Source organism: Dreissena polymorpha, chromosome 9 (assembly GCF_020536995.1).
Source record: "Dreissena polymorpha isolate Duluth1 chromosome 9, UMN_Dpol_1.0, whole genome shotgun sequence".
Taxonomy (NCBI): domain Eukaryota; kingdom Metazoa; phylum Mollusca; class Bivalvia; order Myida; family Dreissenidae; genus Dreissena; species Dreissena polymorpha.
The window spans coordinates 95,027,624-95,052,257 of NC_068363.1; the positions used below are offsets into that span (position 1 = coordinate 95,027,624).

The 24,634-nt window shown below is 35.2% G+C and overlaps 1 protein-coding gene across 1 annotated transcript; it reads left to right on the forward strand.

Annotated features, from left to right (window-relative positions):
- The first annotated feature begins 679 nt into the window (after positions 1–679).
- Positions 680–1,849, forward strand: LOC127846279 (ribonuclease H1-like). The gene has a single exon (XM_052377448.1). It carries the CDS (start codon positions 680–682, stop codon positions 1,847–1,849), a length of 1,170 nt encoding a protein of 389 aa, XP_052233408.1.
- The last annotated feature ends 22,785 nt before the right edge of the window (positions 1,850–24,634 follow it).

Sequence of the window (24,634 nt, forward strand, 5' to 3'; positions counted from 1 at the left end):
TGGAGTTGGAGGAAACATGCTGAAGTGGATCAAGTCCTATCTATTCAATAGAAGGGCAAGAGTAAGCTTGAACCAAAGAAGCAGTAAGAAGTTCCTTCTACGGCACGGTGTCCCACAAGGAGAAGTCCTGTCCCCGACGCTCTTCTTACTCTTCATCAACGATCTTGTGTCTGAATTGCCAAGGGGAGTGAAGGCGGCACTTTATGCTGATGATCTTGTGATATGGTGCAAAGAAGAGCATGCCACCACAGCCACATACAGAATGCAAGAAGCAATAGACAAACTTACCGCATGGGCTGAAGACTGGTGTGTAATGATCAACAAAGAGAAATCATCCACCACACTATTCACATTGTCATCAAAACAGAAAGCAGGGACGGTGAGAATGGGAGACACTCCTATGACTGAAGCAGACGAGACCACGTACCTGGGAGTCACCTTTGACAAGAGGCAAACGTGGAAGCCACACCTCATGAAAGCAGAAGGAAGGGCCCGAAGAAAACTTGCAATGATGCGAAAGCTTGCGGGAACTACATGGGGGGCAAATGAGCACATACTCAAGACAGTCTATCAAGGCACAGTGAGACCCTAACTAGAGTATATTTCCCCCACATGGTCTTCCACAGCCAAATCCAATCGCCAGGCTCTGGATAAAATCCAGAACCAAGCTCTGCGCATCATGACAGGAGCAACCAAGTCCACACCAATTGCCTTCATGGAAAAGATAACAGGAATACAACCACTTCAAGAAAGAAGAGATGTCAAAATCCTGCTTCAGACAGAGAAGTATAAATGTCTAACGGATCACCCCATGTCAGCCAGAGTTAAAGGGTACACCAAAAATCGGATCAAGCGTAGCAGCTTTGTACACGAAGCTAAGAAGCTGGACAAGGCCTATGCAACGGATCTGACCATCCCCACCACTCCGCTTGGTCAAGAAGACATCATAGATCCATTACAAAATGACCTGTCAAATGTTGCAGTAAGATCCAGTGTTCCTCACCTACAGCCAGGTAAACAAGAGGATGAGCATATCAGAAAGAGCCTCACACTTGCCATGATCGATGACGAATACCCAAGAGAGGCATGGACTCATGTCTACACAGACGGTTCTGCCACTAGAGCAGTCATAAATGGAGGTGCTGGCATCGTCATTCTGTACCCATCCGGAAAACGAGAAACACATCATGCAGCAACCGGAACACACTGTAGCAACTACAGAGCAGAGACTTTAGCCCTCATGAAGGCAGTGTCAATGATTGAAGACTCGACCGAAGATGTGAACTCGATAGTCTTCTTTACAGATGCCATGTCTGTATTAGAAGCCCTGACCAACACCAAGGTTCTTCAGCTTGCAAATGCCTTACAAAGAATCAGCACCAACCTAAACGTGACCCTCCAGTGGATCCCAGCACACTGTGGAGTGGCCGGAAATGAAGATGCTGACCAACTGGCAAAACAAGGTGCTCAGTTAGATCAGCCACCTGTGCAAGTAAGCTACAAGGAGAAAGTTACCATCATTAAATCACTTACCCGGCCAAGACAAGAGGCAGATGCATATCATCTCCTAAGCAGGGCAGAGCAAGTGATAATGGTCAGACTCCGATCAGGGCACAACCGACTCAATGCACACATGCATAAAAAATACAGACTGGCCCCGTCACCGACCTGTCCGTGTGGCACAGAAGACCAAACAGCTGAACACATCCTCCAAAGATGTAAACGTCACGACCAGGAGCGAGCTACAAAGTGGCCCCAGGACACAACCCTCCATCAGAAACTTTATGGAGACGTGGATGACCTGAGACGGACCACATCATTTATTGAAGAAACTGGTGTGATCGTGTAGAGCGAACGCCAAGAAGAAGAAGAAGAATAGCAACTCGTAACGCTTTTTGGATTGAATGTGTAATGAATACTTTTAGCGACAAATTGACTTGGTCAAATACTGCATCTTAAACGGATAAATAAAATTGAAACCATTTATTTTCAATATTATCAACATTATTATTTAGTTATTAATACATTAAGCAGCAAACTCTATTAATCAAAAAGATTTGATATAACATCCGAATTCACTGCAAAAATGAGCTGAGCGATAGGTTTTACGGTTGTTGAAATTGTTCATGATGAGAATGACGATGACGACGATGATGACGATGACGACGACGAGGAGGAGAACAACGACGATAACAATGACGATGATGATGATGATGATGACACTGATGATGATGATCACGACGATGACGACCATAACGATGTTGTTGGTGATAGTGACGATAATGCTGCTGTTGTTGCTGATGACGATGCTGCTGCTGATGATGCGGTGGAGGCGGAGGAGCAGGACGAGGACGAGGGCGACGACGACGACGACGATGATGATGATGATGATGATGATGATGATGATGATGATGATGATGATGATGATGATGATGATGATGATGATGATGATGATGATGATGATGATGATGACGATGATGATGACGATGATGATGACGATGATGATGATGATGATGATGATGATGATGATGATGATGATGATGATGATGATGATGATGATGATGATGATGATGATGATGATGATGATGATGATGATGATGATGATGATGATGATGATGATGATGATGATGATGATGATGATAATGATGAGATGATGATTATGTTGATGATGATGATGATGATAACGATGATGTTGATGAAAATAACGATACTGTAATTAGTAAATTAACTCATTAATTGTTATTATAATACACAAGCACATGCTAATGGATCTGTATCCGCAAGGCGGTGAAATGAAAACTCACTTGGTATAAATATGAAAAATTGAATCAAAATATCATAATGCGGAGTGTTAAAATGTGTTCAAATCGAGCGAAATTGTTGCAGTACTTTTCTACCGAAACAAATGCTTAGCCCAGTTATTTTAAAAATAATTTCAAAATACCACGATACACGTCAATTGGCTAACAAATACATTTGTAAGTTTTACCTCACTCAAAAACAGTATTTATTGAAGACAGGGCGTCAACAATGTCCGAGTTTCTTCAACGTAGCTTAAGTACCTAAAGTACCTTTCCGTTTGATTTATCGCAGGATCCTGGGTCCGCACCCACAGTCTTTTGAAGTGTCTGCATTAAAAAAGATAATAATTGTTGTTTGTAATAATCTTTGACAGCTCATTAAAACATGTAAATCCTCAATTCGTAGAGTTTCAGTATGATTTCATTTATTTAAAAAATAAAGACGGTTAACATATTTTATACACACATATATTAGTAGCTATACGCCATATAACATAGGACATAATGTATATTATAAATCAAAGCGCTGAAGGCACTGAAGTTGTTCGCTGTTGTCGTCCTTGATTAGCTTGTTCGCATTGCATATGCTTATCATTGTGCACAGGCTAATCTTACTTGACGTGCATTAAGCCTCGTTTTCCATGAAAACAGCCAATATGTGCATATTTTAATGATAAACACTAGACTGGCCAATGGCGTTTACAAGCTGGTATATACATTCACTGCTAGAGCAGAATCCTTTGTCGTCTGCTGCAGACAGGCAGTGGTAATCGTTCCTAGCAGAGTGAGTTGTGGTTCTTGCCGTACTTAAGTCTTCTAAGCACCTACTGATTTGCATTTATTACCCATTCTCTTGAAACGCCGACTAATAAAGTGCGATAAACCGCCTTTAAGCACTTGGCACATTAACAAATAAGAACATTCCACACCTAACCGAGAACCGACGTCTTTAATCGCGAAACTATACCAGAAATTGAATACCGCCAGAAACAACAATGAGCTCACTTCGATTAAATATAAATACACTATATTCATTGCGTCCTAAGCAATCAAACATATCAACCGAAAATACCAGCGAATACAGTATTATATATCGCCTCAGACATGCGAAAGCGCCACGATGAGTGAAGAGTGTGTGTATGAGAGTTTGTTTACAGGTCCTAGGCTACTGGCCTCTTCACGAGATTTGTGTAGCCCGACCTGAATGATGAATGAAATGGATGTAGTAACAGTTATATGAACACGATATATCCGTACCAATATCCATGTGAGCACATACTAATAATAATTAATTTTTTAATCGCCATTAGCTTGAAAATAAACGTAAATAGATACAACAAAGACCAATTCGGAGACTTTAGAAATTTTAAAATACCTCCCCTGCAATAGAAAATATATATGGAGACTCACATTCTATGGAATATCAAAATCTCAATATATCTTTCTCCGAAACTTTTTTCTGGTAAAAATCATCTTAAATTTAGCTGTATATTCGTATGTAATTAATTAAACAAGAGTTATAAAAAGGCATCGCAAAAAATATCGCGCTTTACTTGAATAAGTTACCTCCCTTAAGTCTATCGGAATATCAAAAATACGTATATAAACGAAACGCGTTCCTTGAATAAGTGATAATAAAGCGCGTGCCCGTGCCACTCGCCCTCCAAATACTTACTAAATATAGTACAACGTATCTACAATCATTGCGACTAACTCAAACCTCAGTAAATAAGTAACCAGGATAAATATACGTTTAGGTAATTAAGATATAAAACATACATATAAAAATTTACATGTTCCCTGTCTGCCGAACCCGATCCATGGACTATAACCACAAGAGGTTCCTATGTACCTATGTAGCCGGATTGCGCCCTCAGAGCGCCCAACACCGACACAGATCACGCTACTCTCCGGTCAAACACAATACTACATAGGACTGCTGCCTTTGTCACCATATTATCAGAATCATTAACGTGCAAAATGGAAACTTTCAACTGTCCTTTCACTTCATACATAAGCCATTGCCGATCTTCAATGATCGTTTTTTTCCGAGAGATGCATTTTATTTTTTTCAAACTTCGAATTTTGATATATGTTTAACTTATTCATTTAGATTACATTATTTTCACTATAAATATTGACTTTGATCCAATTATCATCTGAAAAATACGATTTCGCGATTTCTTCAAAGATCGAGCGAGCCTTTTTACCTGTTTACTTATATATATCTAATTTAAGGTTACACAGATGTGAAGTTGTCATGGCCGAGTGGGTAAGGCGATGAATTAGAAATCTTTTGGGATTTTCCGGCGCAGGTTCGATTCCTGCCGACATCGCATACTTTTTGCGACGCGTTTTATTTCTTTTCTAACGTAATTTGATTTAATATAGCACATAAGCTATGTTTATTGTTAAATATGTTGAAAATTGTATGCACATCCTTCAATTTTAAAATTAAAACAACGTTATGGCTAAATTGATTAATTTACTGCTGAAAATACGAATGATGCATGTTGCATTTTTATTTTTATTTCAAAAAGTAAACGGTAAATCTGTCTATTTTTTGGTATTTTTGCTGTATATAGTGTTTCTATAAAAACTTAGTTTAAAATATAACTTAAATGATACTATTTTGAATTTTATGACACTTTGTTTTTAACCGACCCAATTTTTACTTGGCTGAAATCACTTACATTTCATGGCGCTATTCCATAGATTAAAATTTGTAAAAAATAAATGTTTGTAAAAGAATACTTATTTCATCTTGTTTAAACTTTAAACACCTTTACTGCATCTGTACACACCAACTGCATGCCCATATTTGGAAATTTGAATGAATTATGTACTTTTATATACCCCAGGGGTGAACATAAACTGGACAAAAGCCGAGCGTGAGGGTGGTTTTGAAAAAATCGGTTTTTTTTTAAGCCTACCTACAAATTTGCATGTAGTTTAGTGAAATGATGCTGATTAGGAAACTAATTAATTAAATTATATTTGGATATGTGCCCATTAGAGGTGCGCAAGCTTAAAAAGGTAAAATTACCGAAATTCCCGTTCTTACACGTTGTAGCATGGATCGGGTATTGAACACGATACACGTGTGTATTAGCACCCTACTGTACTCCCGGCGGGGTTATCAACTGCACCAATACACCGGTAAGCAACCAGGGGAATATCATATGAAAAAAGAACTATCATGCATGTTTGATGTGTTAAAGTGTGTCACAAAATTTCCCTAACTGCCGATGTCGGCTATAATTTCGGTATAAACATGCAAAGAAATTAACATATATATAATGTTAATGCCGATATGTTATTGGACATTTTGTATGTCAAATGTTCATTATTTGTATTAAAATTAAGACGATTGTATTGAACACGATACACGTGTGTATTAGCACCCTACTGTAGTCCCGACGGGGTTATCAACTGCACCAATACACCGGTAAGCAACCAGGGGAATATCATATAAAAAAAGAACTATCATGCATGTTTGATGTGTTAAAGTGTGTCACAAAATTTCCCTAACTGCCGATGTCGGCTATAATTTCGGTATAAACATGCAAAGAAATTAACATATATATAATGTTATTGCCGGTATGTTATTGGACATTTTGTATGTCAAATGTTCATTATTTGTATTAAAATTAAGACGATGCTTATTTGCCAGAAAGCGTTTATTTCAAATGCAAAACAAGCAATAATCATACATAATACCAAAATATAAAACTAACAAAATGACAACACTCTCGCTTAACGCAACGTTCAGAAGCACGCGCACTTAACAAAATTATTGCAACTAATGCAAGCTGTAATTAATTTGTGACTACTTGCTATACAACCAGTATCATGCGAAAATTGATCTTATTTAATTGTGGTTCCCTCTTTGAATTTATGTTGCCTGTCGACTTTTAGAATAATGTGTCAGTAAGAAATGTATTGCTTGCTCTACAACCAGCATCATGCGAAAATGGATCTTATTTAATTGTAAATCCCTCTTTGAACTTAAGTTGTCAGTCGACTTTTAGAATAATGTGTCAGTAATAAATGTTTTTCTTCAGTTTCACATGTTTTTTTAAGATAATTTAGTGAAAGATGCAAATGTGTCTTATTTATTTTTTTCTGTGTCTTCAATGTATCTTATTTATATGTGACTGCGTGCTTATTTTTTTTTCAAGAAATGAAAGATGCAAATGTGTCTTATTTTAATTTTATCCATGTCTTAAATGTGGCTTATTTATATAAGATAAAATGATATACTGCCAGTGTCATGCAAAAAAGGATCTAATTTCTTAATATCCACATTCACGCTTTGTTCTTTATTAGCACCGTCTTTAATTAGGCTATCTATTTAAAGTACAGATTACTGTGAACTTTATAATTGTGCAACGGTGATGTTGATCCATTATCGTTGTTAATTTAAAATGTACACAACAAGTTAGCAATTAATGAAATCAGTTATTTTGGGAGTAAATCTAATTTTTTCTGTACAGTAGCCAGGTGGATGTGTATTGGGCGGATAAGATAGGGATCACCACAACAAGTTTCTAATACACAGTATAGACTTCCCCTATTATTGTATTTGTTATTTACCTGATTGGAATAAATAAAGTGTTAAAGATCATTTCATGTGAAAAGCAGGATTTCTGACATAATTTCAATCGTTTTGCTTTTATACAAAATTTCATGGAACAATGAATATATTGGCGCGATGGAACACAATTTATTAATCAAGCTGACAGTATAGTATCAGTTTTTAATTATGTGTAATTTAATTCGCATCTCTCCCTTAACTCGTTCAATGACACGTGAACTTATATCAATTATAAAACATCACGTGCATCATTAAATATTTTTTTTTAATTATGAAAACATATTATATGATCTACATGGTTTTGTTTAGTTTTTTTCTCAACCAGAGAGATATTATAAAACATTGTTATATATAAAGCGCTTTACTTTTCTACATTACATAAAGATATATCGATTTTTTTGTTAAGTGTACGTGCTTGAAATATTTATAAAAAGGCAGTGTTTTTTTTTGTAATAAAATCGAAAATTGACATTTAATTTGATGCAATCCACATTGTTTAGCGGCCAAGCGCAGTATTCCGCTCTCGGCGGCCGATTGTGTATTGCAATATATACAATGAAAAGCTGGGTTTCTGACATAATTTCAATCGTTTTGTTGACGCGGAAGTGCTTTTTGGTGGCCAAAAATACTATTGTTCCCTTCATTTAAACCTAAATCAGTATTTTTTTACACTTGAAGGTTTGTACAGCGGGGATTTCGGTACCGGCGCGGGTTTATGTGCTTGTTAAGAATTACCGAAATCCCCGCTAAGAGGCAACATATGCTGATTTATGCTTTGATTAAACATTGATAACTTAATTGCAAAAGTGTATAGCATATTGTAAATAAGGTAGTACGATATCATTTGTTTCATCAGATTTGTTTGGAAAATACTTTCTGAAGACTTATTATTACTATGTCATGTTATATTTACATATACTTTTGTGTAACCAATGTTTTAAATGTACATTTTACCTTTTTTACATTCGTTTACACATTTTTCACATTAATAAACTATTTAATAATGGAAAAAATATTCTGATAAGAGTGTTTAAATGATTAACACTAATATGATTGTGTACAAATCAACATTAATGCAAAGCCAAAACCCAAACATAATGACATATAGACCCTTTAAGGCGTAATATGGGGGATTGGCGTAAACATGGGTGATTTCGGCTCTGGGCGTACGAATGTAGCAGTTCCGAAATCCCCGCTAATTATTTTCCAAAAGAAGTAACCGAATGGGAGATAATACATGTCACTGGTTGCTAATGAAAAAAAACACTATAATAATTTTGTTGACACTTGAAGGTTTGTACAGCAGGATTTCGGTACCGGCGCGCGTTTAAGTTCTAGTGTAGAATTACCGAAATCCCCACTGAGAGGCAACTTAATGCTGTCAAGAGTGCTTAAAAATTAAAATTAATATCATTTTGTTGCACCTTAACATTCATGTGAAGTCAAAAACCATTCATACCGATGACCTATTGACCCTTTAAGGCGTAAATATGGGGATTTCGGTACTAGGCGGGCGAATGTAGAATTACCGAAATCCCCTTTTCATCATCGCACATTAGTGCAACATAAATTTTAACACAATATATGTAGGGAAACTCATATGATTCGCGTAATGTGAAAATGATTATTATGCTATAATTCGACCACGAAACTTGACGTGACTTAATACCGGACATTATGGAATAGAGCTACGCTGGCCGTATTTGACATAAGACCCATTTTCGCATATTATCTTATCAATGCTTATATGAATTTGATTGCTATAATCTAATGCGTATTCGACACGGAATTATTGTCAAGGTTTTTCATTTTGTCAATATTTATCATAGCAGGGGACATTGCTGACATCAATATGGATACTGTTTTCATTTTCTGTCGAGAAATGATATTACTTATTATCAAGATTATTTTATAGTACGGTAGCGTTCTCTACACAAGTGAGATTTATTTGTACTGGTAAATTGCTCTTATACTCACCATTCGGACTCGACGATCGGCTCGAATAAAAATGTTAGTCGCTTAAAAGTACAAATTCATCATATTGAGCACGATAATTATTATTATTATTATTATTATCATTATTATTATTATTATTATTATTATTATTATTATTATTATTATTATTATATAGCTTTGAGAAACGTATACCTTAAAAAAAATCCCATTGGAAAAAAATCCCATGGGAAAAAAATCCCATGGGAAAAAAAATGATTTTTTTATTTTTTTAAAACACGATTTAACGCGTTGAAATCGCGAGAAATTCTCATCATTTGTTAAATGTTAGTGTTTCTGAAGGTTACATGACTAAATCTCTAAAAATCAGAAAAAAATCCCATGGGATTTTTTTTTCCCATAAAAAAATGGGATTTTTTTTCTATCAAAGTAAATTGAACGAAAATAAGCACAAATGCTTTAACAATGCTTAAAATCGATAACTAAGCACAAACGAACGTGTTTTATGTTTTTGAAAATCCCATGGGATTTTTTCTCCCATAAAAAAAGCTGGAGAAAAATCCCATGGGTGAAACCAAAATTCCCATGGGATAATGAAAAATCCCATGGGCAAATACAAAAATCCCATGGGAACCCCAACTTTGCAAATAAAGTTCATAGTGAAGAAAACGCATTTAACAAGCAAAAATAACCAATTATTAATCACAAGTTAGACTTTTATCTTATACTTTATCACAAATAAGCAAACCTTCAAAAAAAAGGGTACTTAAGTTTGCGAAATTTCGGTTTCGCAAAGTTTTTCCGGTGGCCGTTTTTAATCGAAGTGAGCTCATTGTTGTTTCTGGCGGTATTCAATTTCTGGTAATAGTTTCGCGATTAAAGACGTCGGTTCTCGGTTAGGAGTTAGGTGTGGAATGTTCTTATTTGTTAATGTGCCAAGTGCTTAAAGGCGGTTTATCGCACTTTATTAGTCGGCGTTTCAAGAGAATGGGAAATTAATGCAAATCAGTAGGTGCTTAGAAGACTTAAGTACGGCAAGAACCACAACTCACTCTGCTAGGAACGATTACCACTGCCTGTCTGCAGCAGACGACAAAGGATTCTGCTCTAGCAGTGGATGTATATACCAGTGTGTAGTGTTTATCATTAAACTATGTACATATTGGCTGTTTTCATGGAAAACGGGGCTTAATGCACGTCAAATAAGATTAGCCTGTGCACAATGATAAGCATATGCAATGCGAAGAAGCTAATCAAGGACGACACCAGCGAACAACTTCAGTGCCTTCAGCGCTTTGATTTATAACATACAGTATGTCCTATGTTATATGGCGTATAGCTGCTAATATATGTGTGTATAAAATATGTTAACCGTCTTTTTTTTAAATAAATGAAATCATATTGAAACTCTACGAATTGAGGATTTACATGTTTTTATGAGCTGTAAAAGATTATTACAAACAACAATTATTATCTTTTTTAATGCAGACACTTTAAAAGACTGTGGGTGCGGACCCAGGATCCTGCGATAAATCAAACGGAAAGGTACTTTAGGTACTTAAGCTACGTTGATGAAACTCGGACATTGTTGACGCCCTGTCTTCAATAAATACTGTTTTTGAGTGAGGTAAAACTTACAAATGTATTTATTAGCCAATTGACGTGTATCGTGTTATTTTGAAATTATTTGTAAAATAACTGGGCTAAGCATTGGTTTCGGTAGAAAAGTACTGCAACAATTTCGCTAGATTTGAACACATTTTAACACTCGGCAATATGATATTTTGATTCAAGTTTTCATATTTATACCAAATGAGTTTTCATTTGACCGCCTTGCGGATACAGATCCATTAGCATGCGCTTGTGTATTATAATAACAATTAATGAGTTAATTTACTAATTACAGTATCGTTATTTTCATCAACATCATCGTTTTCATCGTTATCATCATCATCATCATCATCATCATCATCATCATCATCATCATCATCATCATCATCATCATCATCATCATCATCATCATCATCATCATCATCATCATCATCATCATCATCATCATCATCATCATCATCATCATCATCATCATCATCATCATCATCATCATCATCATCATCGTCATCATCGTCATCATCATCGTCATCATCATCGTCATCATCATCATCATTATAATCATCATCGTCGTCGTCGTCGTCGCCCTCGCCCTCGTCCTCCGCCTCCACCGCATCATCAGCAGCAGCATCGTCATCAGCAACAGCAGCAGCATATCGTCACTATCACCAACAACATCGTTATGGTCGTCATCGTCGTGATCATCATCATCAGTGCCATCATCATCATCATCGTCATTGTCATCGTCGTTGTTCTCCTCCTCGTCGTCGTCATCGTCGTCATCGTCGTCATCGTCATCATCGTTATCATCATGAACAATTTCAACAACCGTAAAACCTATCGCTCAGCTCATTTTTGCAGTGAATTCGGATATTATATTAAATCTTTTTTATTAATAGAGTTTGCTGCTTAATGTATTAATAACTAAATAATAATGTTGATAATATTTAAAATAAATGGTTTCAATTTTATTTATCCGTTTAAGATGCAGTATTCGACCAAGTCAATTTGTCGCTAAAAGTATTCATTACACATGCAATCCAAAAAGCGTTACGAGTTGCTATTGAAACTATAATCGCATTCCGATAAAAATGGTGTCTGTATTAGTGCCTGTTTAATTTCTACGCTTTATTGCAATTCATAAAAATATTGATAAGGGTACCGGTATATCTAGACACACTCTGTTATCCAAACAATCCTTGTGGTCATAAACAAATAAACAATGAAATATAAATAAAATTAGATGATAAAAAATGGTATCTTCCTTTTTGCTGTTGCTAGTTATCAACAAAGTAGCAAAACTTGTAAATATAAATTATATTCAATTCATAGCACGCTTAAAGATTTGAAGTTTATCTAAATCTATAAGCACAAACATATTTATGTTTGTTAATACAAAGCTGTAGCAGTTTTCTGATTGCGCTTGAAAAGATGTGATTGTTGTTGTTGCATTAATAGTATCATTAGTTTGTATTTCCAGATTAGGTATTCCACCATACATTTTGTTTTTAATCAGATGTCTTATAATTGGCATTGCAATATTTCAATAACGAGTAATCAACACAATTGACTTTATGTATTTTTAATTGTTTATCCATATTATCATTAACACTTGAGGGAAAAATAAGCTGTGTCATTTTTTATTTTTTATTTTACTTATGCTTCAGACAACTTTGCTTTTACTATATGCCGTAATAATTATAAGTTTCCGGTCACTTAAAGATATTGTTTTTCGTGTTGGAAAATTTAAATACGAAAAATATTTAGAGACAAGTGTGTTATGTTTGTTTGTCAATTATTTAATTGAAGTAGAAATAATACATCAATGTACATAATTTTATTGTGTTGTTCCCTTTGTTCTTTACTTTAAAAATACAACTTAACAGCTTTGCAATCAATTGAAATAATATATAAAAAGTAAAACCAATAAACGTTTGGCTTTCTTAATACGATATCATTTCAAACGCTGTTGGAAGGAACCATTGCTTATTAGAGGTTTTCAAGGTAATTTACCCAAGTACGCAAATGTAATGGTCTATTGCCCTTAGGCATGATTCTGTTTTATTACTTTAATCCGGTTGTAAAAATGCATGATCGAAAGGTCATCAGATAAGCAAAATTTAGAATCATGAAAAAATAAATATTTTGGCTTAAAAAGGAAATGTAAGAAAATTTAGAATGTAAGAGAAAATACGGTGGTTTTATGGTGTTTAAATCGATTAGAAATAGCAAAACCCAAAGACATTATCTCAAGTGTGATTTTCAAAAGATTTTATATGAATGTACTTACACGGTAAAACTAGTCTATTAAAATGCAATACGTTCATTGGTTCTCATGTTTTTAATAATTATTAAACATAGGTATTTGTGAACACTTGTTGTTATATAATATTGAAATGTACACGCATACTGAAAATAAAATCATTAGCATAACGGCTAAGTTGGTTTTTACTAAGATTGCAATAGTGTTTATTTTATTATTATGAATCTTATGAGGATAACTTTGATAGTATGACACAGAGGATCTGAAGAAGATATATACATAATCACGTATGTTGTTGTTGTTGTTGTGGTTATTGTTTCAATATTTTTATGAGTATCATACATTCAATGACGAATAGCTATTAATTTGTCATACAAACACCAATATTATTATTGGATTGCGGAGATTAAACAAATCGATTCCCTAGTAACTGATATAACTGATACATATTTTGAGCGACGATTACTAAATCTAGTATTATTTAAATTTGATTATTTTAATTGCAGACTTTTTTTATTAACCCCAATTAATGTTTACGCAACGTTTCTTTTATTTAAATCGCTGAGTACGAAGCATCAAGCTATTTTTTAATTAATTAAGTTTTGTAAATGTTGCTGTAGTATTAGTATGCACAATAAATACTAACGCTCTGGCATATTGTGATGGTGATATGATTATATATTGCACAATGAATATGTGATGACGTTCTTGTGATAATAATGAGGCTATAATTAGTTTTTGAATTAAGCTAGATAATTTCAAATAAGATACAAACACATCCCAATTCTAAAATTATCAGTAAGAAATAGTATTGTTTGCCTCTCAGCGCATTATTAATTGAAGGCCTAGATTATCTGTTAATCCTCGCCCCATGTGGTGTCCCAGTGGGTACACTGATATTAATACACGATGTTTTGGTCCACAATTAAATGTCTTATAAAAACATGTCTCTCAGGTGACTGAAAAATGTAGATACAACAAATACTATTACAACGGAGACTAAGATAACACATGTTACAATTAATTTGTCTTCCTTGCGGTCTTTTTATACGACAAAAACTTCTAAAACAAAAAAGCAAAAAGCCGCTACTGATACTGCTTCGGCTACTCTTACTGCTACTGCTGCCGCTGCCGCTGCCGTTACCACTGCCACTGCCGCTGCATCTGCTGCTGCTACTGCTACTGATAGTGCTACTGCTACTGCTGCTGCTGTTGCTGCTTCTGCTGCTGTTGCTACTGCTACTGTTACTGCTACTGATACGGCTACTGCTACTGCTACTGCTACTTCTACTGCTACTTCTACTGCTACTGCTACTGCTACTGCTACTGCTACTGCTACTGCTACTGCTACTGCTACTGTTACTGCTAGTGCTACTGCTACTGCTACTGATTCTGCTACTGCTACTGCTGCTGCTGCTACTGCTGCTGCTGCTGCTACTGCTACTGCTACTAATTATAATAATTCTCCTTCTACTTCTCATTCTACTATTGCTAGCGATGCTTCATAATTTATTTTTAAATGCATCATTTTGTTAAAACAGGAAAAAACTGTTATATATATTTTCTTAAAGGTGTAAAGAATCTAAACTTTTCTGCGATTAAAGTTTTATTTAACTTGATTAGTATAGACCACATAACAGACGCTATTGTACTGATTTGTACTAAACAACATTTTGTCATAACCAACAGTTTTAACATGCCGCAGTTTCCTTTGAAGTTAACCTTTGATTGGACTTATGTATAAAACATTAACAAGGTAATTGTTGACATTTTGTCCTGTCACAATTATATATTAGTTGAGCCAAACGTGTGATAAAGATCCCTTTTGGGGTGGCGATAAATACTATTTATATTGTTCAACAGTGGGAGACTGAGAAAACATATGTTACAATTAATTTGTCTACTTTGCCTGCTTTTTCCTTATATATTTTTCTTGCTAATCGTTTAAGTTTAGTTTTAGTAAAGTAGGTATATCAATTTACATTTTTTTATATATATTATGTGGATAGTGAGAGTATGTTTTATTTGACTTGACATCATTGAACCGGTTTATTCATTGATAAGATCGGGATCTCCACAGGTGTTGAATCTCGATTGTTAGGTGGGGAGAAGGGTCCGAATGATAATGTTGTCGTCGGCTTACGAATCACATTTCACAAGTTTTAGACAAATATGCATACGTTATAAACCTAATTTAAGTATTACATAGATAATAACTTATCTTTATTTTGATGAACTACGTTTAAGGTATAAAACTATAATTATCTAATTGTTGTGTGCCGCATACATACCATCTTGCTTTTTTAAATTTGATCACAACGGTCCGAAGTCATAAACATTCATTATGCATGGTTGCTAAAGCACAGTGTATACTAACTAACCTATGTTTATTGTAGTTTGCTAGGGTTATTATTATTATTATTATTTTATTTATTGGGGGGGGGGCTTTTATAGAAGATTTCAACTAGTCCTTCAAATAACGAAAAAATAATAATATTGGTATAGGAAATAAAAACGAGTAATATACAGCTTCCTTCATGCTGTTCTATTATGGTGTTTTAACGCATATAATTATGTATGGTTGATGAAGCCCATTGTATGCTACCGATGTTTATTGTTGTTTGATGATGATGTTAAGTTGGTGTTGCTGTTGTTGTTGATGAAGATGAGGAGGAGGAGGAGGAAGAAGAAGGAGAAGAAGATGATGATGATGATGGTGGTGGTGGTAGTGGTAGTGACGACGACGACGATGATGATGATTTTCATTATGATAATGAGATTTGAATTAAATTAATGCGCAAAGATTTTTCTTTTTAGCGGCCAAGTGCAGATATCTGCGCTCGGCCGCTGTAAGGGTTATGTAATATTTGCAATCTACATAGGATTCAATAGCAGATACCAAGCACCATATGTTTATGAGAAACAAAAGCAAAATATTGGCAATCGCTGAAATCTCGAATATGACTTAATCATTTTATTAAATGAAAACCGGTAACTATTTTAAACTGTTATTATATTGCAACAACATAGCGTTGTTTATCCAAAAGACCATTGTTATAATTACAGGGACGTCAATAGGCCAAACTATTCAGGAAATATGATTTGAGTCGTCAAGGATAGATTTTGAGATCAATGTTCGTCCGATGAGATTTTAAGGGAGTTGGAGGCGTAGGGACAGATTCGTTCGAGTACGCGATCATTTGAGAACAAATTATGTTGAAGCTTTATCGGAATTCCGGAAATTTGCGATCGGTACCGATTTTTCCTGGTTCTTTTTTATTGATTCTGATAAGTTAGCGGCCGGCACGGACATGAATATTAACTGACGAAAACCTCTTCGCTACTTTCCGAAAATCTTCGACATGTTGCAAATATCCGTAATATGCCGCATTGTACTCACTAGAAATTGCAACTAGAAAGACTGCAATAAATCAATTAGCTACGGCTCGGGCGGGGATTTACCTTTTATCCCTGTAAGGGACCTAATGCCCCAGTCTACCGGCTATTTTTTTCCGGAATTCGAACTTGATACACTTAATATCCCTGAATTAAATGTTAATTTCCGCAATTTTGATCTCTAGAGTGCTGACTGTTAGTATTGTATTTGACTGGAATGACTGTCGATTATGTGTTTTTAAGATTAAAACAAGCTTACGAAGAACTTTGTGTTTGGTTTTTTGTACGCTTTCTTTTTAGAAATGTATTGTCCGCCACGGACGCAACAATTGACCAAATGCACCAGATTGTGGTCTCTTTAAAGTGCTATATTTTTACTGCCGTGATATCTTTAACGAACTACACATTATTGAGCGTGGACGTTTTATACTCTTATTGAATCTGTTTCCCCAAATTATTCTCTTCTATTAGTAGATGTTTAGGGGACGATGTTCTAATTATAGATCTTACACGGCCAAGAAACACTAGATAGGTCTTTGCAAAGAGAGCTGTTGGATATCGTGAATGCGTTCAATGTGGTCTGTTTATTTCAAATTGCCAATTGCAAAATTTGATTTAATTCATTCGGACCTACAAGCGGGAAACTTCTTCATTAAAACTCAATGGGCTTTTAAGAAGTTCGTTGAAAGGCCAAATTTGACGTTACACAGCAACGCCGAAATTGCTACTCAGTCTTATTTATCACTTTTTTGTAAGATTTACCAGTAGACGTTCTTCAGTGAAATTAAGCAAACACACAGTGCCGACAAGTATGGAATGCTATTTAGGTAAAAATTACATCCTTCTTTGTGACTGTGTCATGATTCTTGATGGTACTTTCAATTAGTATGTAGACACCTTTTCATGCTTGATGACACTTACATCTTGCCTGATGTCCAATGTCTATTTACATTCTGCTAAATGGTATCATGCATGTGTACAGATGCAACATTCTTGTTCGTTAATTGCATGCTGCATATGTGTATGCAGGTTTGTGCAGAGAGACTTGTGCAAAAGGCGAAGTGCATAATGGAATCAAATATTAATGCGTTTAATAAATTAACGCGATGGCAAGATGTGAGTTTCACCCAAGCACAAAGCAACATACTATCATGCATGATACAATGATGTCGATTGACAGTTATTCCGAAATGCTACGGAGGACTACGGAAATTTACGGCGTATAACGGAAATTTTATGTTATAGGAGAAGTTGCGCCCCGTTGTAAGATATTTGCTACTGAACCAAAATTAACCGCGTGTTTGTAGACTTAACTTTTTTTTGGTTAATGAGTAACCATAATTTTTGTGCAGTAATTTACCTTCAATAACCAAAGAAAGTCTATGGATATATTTCAATATATGCTACTAATGCATGTATGCAGAGCTCCAGATAAGACGCTTAAAGTCGTAAAAAATTGAATTAAATTTAGTAAAAAAGTAGGCTTAAATTCTGTGCGTACGGTTACACATTGGATGAATAAAATAAGAATTCAAAATGTGTGATCATGCGTAAAACTCAATATCAATGCATATAATGTAAACATTTTATCAATGAGTTCCCACTCGTCTAGGCCCTCATTACAATTATGAAATCAACAGCACTTTAACGTTATTATGAATAACAGACCATCTTTACAACAGTCGAAAAGCCGAACGTTTTCCATTATTTGGTCCTTTTATCGCAAAAAGTCTGTTGTAATCCGGCAATTGTCATGAGCTCTTCTTAGACTATAAAACCTTAATGCGGATGTGGCAAAAATTATACTTACCTGAAAAAAAGAATTAATAATAGACTTTAGGCTGGATTTTTTATAAAGTGTAAACCAAAATTTTGCTGAAAAAGTTATCTGGAACTTTGCATGTATGTTGAGAGGAAATCGATTACATAATTTCAAATTTACTAGAGTACATTTATATTGCACCACATAAAATGCTATAAAACTATAATATTGAAGTGCACATATAAACTTTATTATAGATGGGTAGGTATTTCGTGTCAATCTCTTTCACATATGAAAGAGCTGTTGGTCATGCTGCTTTAAGTACATATAGATGCATGACACAATTTAGATTAAGCAAAATAAAACACTAGGTACTTGCCAAGGGTCAAATATATACGAGCAGTAAGAGCGTTATCGTGCGCAGCGAGACTTACACATGTAGAATTGAAACTCTTATTGATTTCTTTCGAAATAATTTCATGTGTCCGATCTAATATGCAATATGCCCGGTGGTTTTTTATGCGGATTAATGTTCCGTTTTAGATCCATAATTAACGAATGCCTCAATACTTTCAAAAATTAACACCGGAATAATGTTCACCGACATTTTTTCATACAGATTGGATATAAATATTATAGAGCTTAACAAAAAAATACATTAAGCCCTGTTCTCCCGGCACACGTGCTGGACACTCAAGTGGATAGCGCGTGGCTATGATAATAATTAGTGAAAAGATCTTTTTGAATGAAAAATAATCATATTATAACGAAAAATCAAATTTTCTATAAAAAAAAATCACTATCGTTTTATATATAAAACAAGGTATCCAACTCGAAATCATCCGAAAACGGGGTGCATCGTTTTGAGCAGCCATTACTAAATTAATTTTGCAGCGATTTTCATGACCCGGTCTTATTTTCAACGCAGAAATGAATTTCCTTTTAGGAAATGTATATATCTTGTTTTTTATTTCTACACATGCTGGTTCAAATTTTAAGAAATAACGCTATACATAATTCGCTTGACCCAGTTGTGATCGATCAGACCGTATTTATGAATGAAATCTCCAGTTGTAAAGACACACCTCCGCATTGGAGCAATGAAATCACTCGTGTGTTTAAAATGTCAGTTGGTTGAAATGTATGTAAACAAAGATTTCAAAATGCGCTGGACAGTTAGTTTTGATGCATAATGCAACGGCAAGCACGGTAAGAATGTTTTTTTCATACGTTTTATTGAATTATGGTATCGAGGTTCGTGAACTTTGCAGGGAAAATGCCCTTTACTCCGTGAAGATTTCAGTCATGAATACTGTCTGATCGATCACAGCTGGGTCATGCGAGTTGTGTATCGTGTTATTTCTTAAAAGTTGACCCAGTATTTGTAAAAATATTGCAAGACATATACATTTCCAGAAAGAAAATTTATTTCTGCGTTGAATATGACCAAGATCGTCAAAATCGCTGCAAAATTGATGAAGTAATGGCTGTTTAAAACGATGCATCCCGTTTTCGGATGATTTCGTTTGGATACCTTGTTATATATATATTTAACTTATTTTTTTTAAGAAAATTTAATTTTTCGTTATAATATGATTACTTATCATTTCAAAAGATGTTTTCACTAATTATTATTATAGCCACACGCTAACCACCTGTGGATGGACATACACCTTTAAAAAACACTATACAAATTCAAGTACTTAATTGATTGTAAACAATGACGGTTGAAATCCGTGCGTGGGAATTTTTCTTGTAACCAAGAGCGACGTCAACGTTCATGACAAACCTGTTTATATGACATTTATTTATTGATTTTTTCCAACTTGATTGAAAATTATGTTTTATGATATTTTAATACATGTAGTAGAAGTAGTTGTTTTTTCAACGAGGAGTACAATAGTTGTACAGTACTAGACACGAGTACTTGTAACTTTCAGGTTTCTCTTTATACCACAGACATTATATAGTCATAAAATGATAAATATGTGTTTATAGAAATTGTAATTATAGCATGGTAAACAGACTAGAGAAATCTGAAAGTTTCACGCACAGGTCTGTGGCAATGGGGGATTGGGCTACTTTATAAATATGAGGTCGATATGCAATGCACATCGGTAGATTACGTCTACTGTAATTATTTGGTCTAGGGAAGGGCCACAATTCCAACACATCAGCCCCGTTATGTCCTGAATAAAATACATGTATAATTTATTGAGTGCCAATTGCATCTCACAAATATCAAAAACATTCACGACAGTCAATTCATTGTGTAGGCCTACTGGTCTTCATGGCAATAATGAACGTATTTAGTTTAATGGAGATTATATAACAGAGGGAACTAATTCAGCTTATTCAGTTTACTAGTCAAAATGATTCGGATGTTTTCGCTTTTTTTCCGAAAAGTAATTTATTCAACATACGGAAAATAAACGCGCGCCACCTGTTGTCATAATTTAGTAACTTGCATTCTGCTTACTGCCTGATGCTTACTGCCGTTGTCAATGACGCTTAGTGGCGAAACCGATTATGACTGGTTTCAGGAATAATGTACACACAAACATTGGATAGTCACCAAGCATGTTGAAACAATCATCAAGTATAACCGATAGAGAACAAGCATGTTGGAACTGTCATGAAGCATGTTAGAAAAAACATCACGCATAATGTAAATTTTCATCATGAATGATGTAATGTTGCAGCAATCATCAAGTATACACGAATAGACAACAATCATGTTGGAATTGGCATCAAGCACAATAGAATAAGCATCAGTCATAATGTAAATATTCACCACGAATGATGTAATTTTAACCTAAATATCCTTCCATAGACATGTGTTGTTACTAAAATAGACATAGAGATTTGAGCTTTGGGAGTGACCTAATCATACTGTGCTTTGGCAGTATTACGGAATACCGTTAGTGTCATCGTGGTTACACATTAAAATCCAGAGGGCGAGAACGCGAGAACGCGATAGTACGATGGCGACAGTGTGACAATACGATGATGACAGGGTGACAAAACGATGGCGACAATGCGATAGTACGATGGCGACAATGCGAGGACGCGATAATACGATGACAACAATCAGACAGTGCGATGACGACAGTGCGACAATACATAGTACGATGGCGACAATGCTACAGTTCGATAGTGCGATGATACGATGACGACAGTGCGATAATACGATGACGACAGTGCGACAATACGATGGCGATAGCCGACAGTGCGATAGTACGATGGTGCCAATGCGATAACGCGATAGTATGATGGCGGCAATTCGAAAATGCGATGGCGACAGTGCGACAATACGATGGCGACAATGCGATGATACCACGGCGACAGTACGATATGACTATCGCATTGTCGCCCCCGTACTATCGCACTGCCGCCATTGTATTGTCGCACTGTCGCATTGTCGTCATCGTACTAGCGCGTTTTCGCAATCGTACGAACGCATTGTCGCCATCGTATTGTCGCACTGTCGTCATCGTACTTTCGCGTTCTCGCATTCTCGCCCTCTGGATTTTAATGAGTAACAACGGTGGCCCTAACGGTATTTTGTACAGTAAAGTGCGTAAAATCTGGTTTGGAATAACAATTTATATGCCGAAAACAGATGTTGAAAACCCGACTTTGTTTTATAAGTTGTAGTCTTAATATACAATGAGTTTTCCGAGCATTAAATAAACATATTTAAATAAAATTCATGTTCGTATCGGTTGAAGTTCTTGTTAATAGTAGAAGCAAAGAACACAATAACACGCTGATTGGGCTTACTAATTTGAGGCAAGAAAAAACACATCGTGCTATTATATATAACATATAACGTGCATCCGCAAAGTTCGAGCGCCCGTCTCGGTGCCGTCGTTTCCGGTGAAATTTTCGCACAGGTGCTACCGAGTTTGGATATGAGACCACGAATCATGGCTTGATTTTATATATCAGTCAGCGTAGAACCTGACCAGACTGCGCGGTTGGACAAGCTAGGATGGACCAACTTTGGCCGCATATGACATAAGACCCATTTTCGCATGACGCGGGTCATCTGACCTTTATAATATGTATATAGCTTTGAATGGAATTTGCACTTAGTTTTTTGCATGGACTTATTGTTATGTTAATGTGTTGCACGCTTTCAAAAGCAGAGGGCATATATGAGATCAAATATACTACGGAGTTCATTTTCTGTTGCAAAATGAAATGTAATAAAGATTGTTACTCAGCGGTGTGTACAGTATGACAGCGTTGCCTGTCTGCGATGCATTTATATTGGTTCTAAGCTGGCATACTCACCAGTTGGACTCAACCATCTGCTCGAACAAGAAATGATAAGTTCTACTAGCATAAACCTTTAATTGTAACTTATTTTAAAAATATTCATGTTATTTATATTATTCAATTTATTATTCATGATTATAATTATTATTTCCTTTATTGTTGTTTTTCGCATTAAGAAACTTATTCGGCTTACGAAATTGAAAAATCCCATTGGAAAAAAAACCCATGGGAAAAAAAACCATGGGTGAAAAAAATCCCATGGGTGAAAAAAAGGGTACTTAAGTTTGCGTAATTTCGGTTTCGCAAAGTTTTTCCGGTGGCCGTTTTTACTTATCCAGCTTTATCAACTTTGCGATGTCTGTCTCATCTAATATTCCGTTCATTTTGTGTTTCGATGGTTATCAAGGGAAAATATGACATAACCAAAAGCAAGGTCGTTAATATTCTAAAAAGTCAAACATAAAAATAGCATATTCAACTAAGAAGAATCTTCATTCGTTTGGCTATATAACAAATATGTTTATAGACAAGAATGACTTTTAGCTGTTTCCAACATGAATTCTTGTTAACGTCATCGCGTATTACCATTTTACTAATGACATCGATTAAAAATTACAATGGCGTTTTAATATTGATCAATTAAGAAAAACTACTGTTTTAAACCCCTACACAAATAGTTTTTGTCTACAATAACTGAAATATACATGGTAACCGCAATTTGCCTACACAATTGCGCGTCTGTACAGCGTATATTTCTGTTTGCCTTTCACCCCCTGGGCAAGATATATACATTAACTCAAGCGTTAGCAGATACTGTTGATCTGTATTTTTATGTTAAAACTGTTGATAAACAGACACCACTCGCCGCAGTTTTAATTCAAAGACACTTGGTTGAATCGGTAAACATAGTTAAATGGATATGAAATAGAAAACTAGTAACACAATGCCGGCTCATTGCAATTATCGGCATTAACAAAATAATATGTATAACATACATAGTCCATTTATATCTTTTAAAAGCACGCTTAATATCAGGATCAAATCCGTTTTATTTTAAAAAAAATACATATTCCAAAAAGGGTATGCAGTGTAACGTTAATCATATTTAAGTACTTTATGAGTTTATATTAAATACAATAAACTATTGAATGTAGTACTAGTACCAACAAACAAATGTAAAGGTTCTCTTCTAGAATAAAACAATAATAAAGAAACACTATGAAGTTATTTTTCACAAAACACGTGGACATTTTACATTTCATCTGGTAGCTCCTTATTATTTAAATGAACTGCGCTCATGTTAGTAGAGTGTCGTCCCAGAGTAGCCTCTGCAGTCTGTACATGAAACTACACTTTCGTTCTCGACTGTGTTTTGTTTATGGAAGAAACTTCTTTTAAATTAACAATTAAATAAAAGCGAACGTTTCGTCTCGTTTTGCAGACTGCACAGCCTAATCTGGGACGGAAATTAAGGCGTATGAATTTTCCCAGCCCCGTTTGTTTTCTTCTCAGAGCGAGACCTTAATACGACAGTGACTTCGTTATGTGTTTATTTCTCAGCATGTGATTTAAGGTAAAGTGTAAAATAAAGCAAAAAAAATATATGGCATCTTTGCTTTTTCATATAATTTATAATTTCAATTAACCCACTTTGTTACAAATAAATCAGCGTCTTACATTGGTTATAGAACGGCATGTCTCAGTTCTATACATATATGCTAAAAACATAAATATAATACAATTAGTATATTTTCATTATAGATAAAGATGTCTGCAGAGGAAATGGGGTGATATAGACTTGCTGTTTTGTAACGTGTACTTCTTGCTATACAAATATCATTTCTTAATGAAAAGACTTACTGGGTCTTAGTAGACAGGATGCTATCAATCAAGCAACCGCCGAAAAAACATTCATCAAGCGTCTGGCAAACCTGCGTGTTGAATGTCTCGTGTATAGCTGAATCATATAA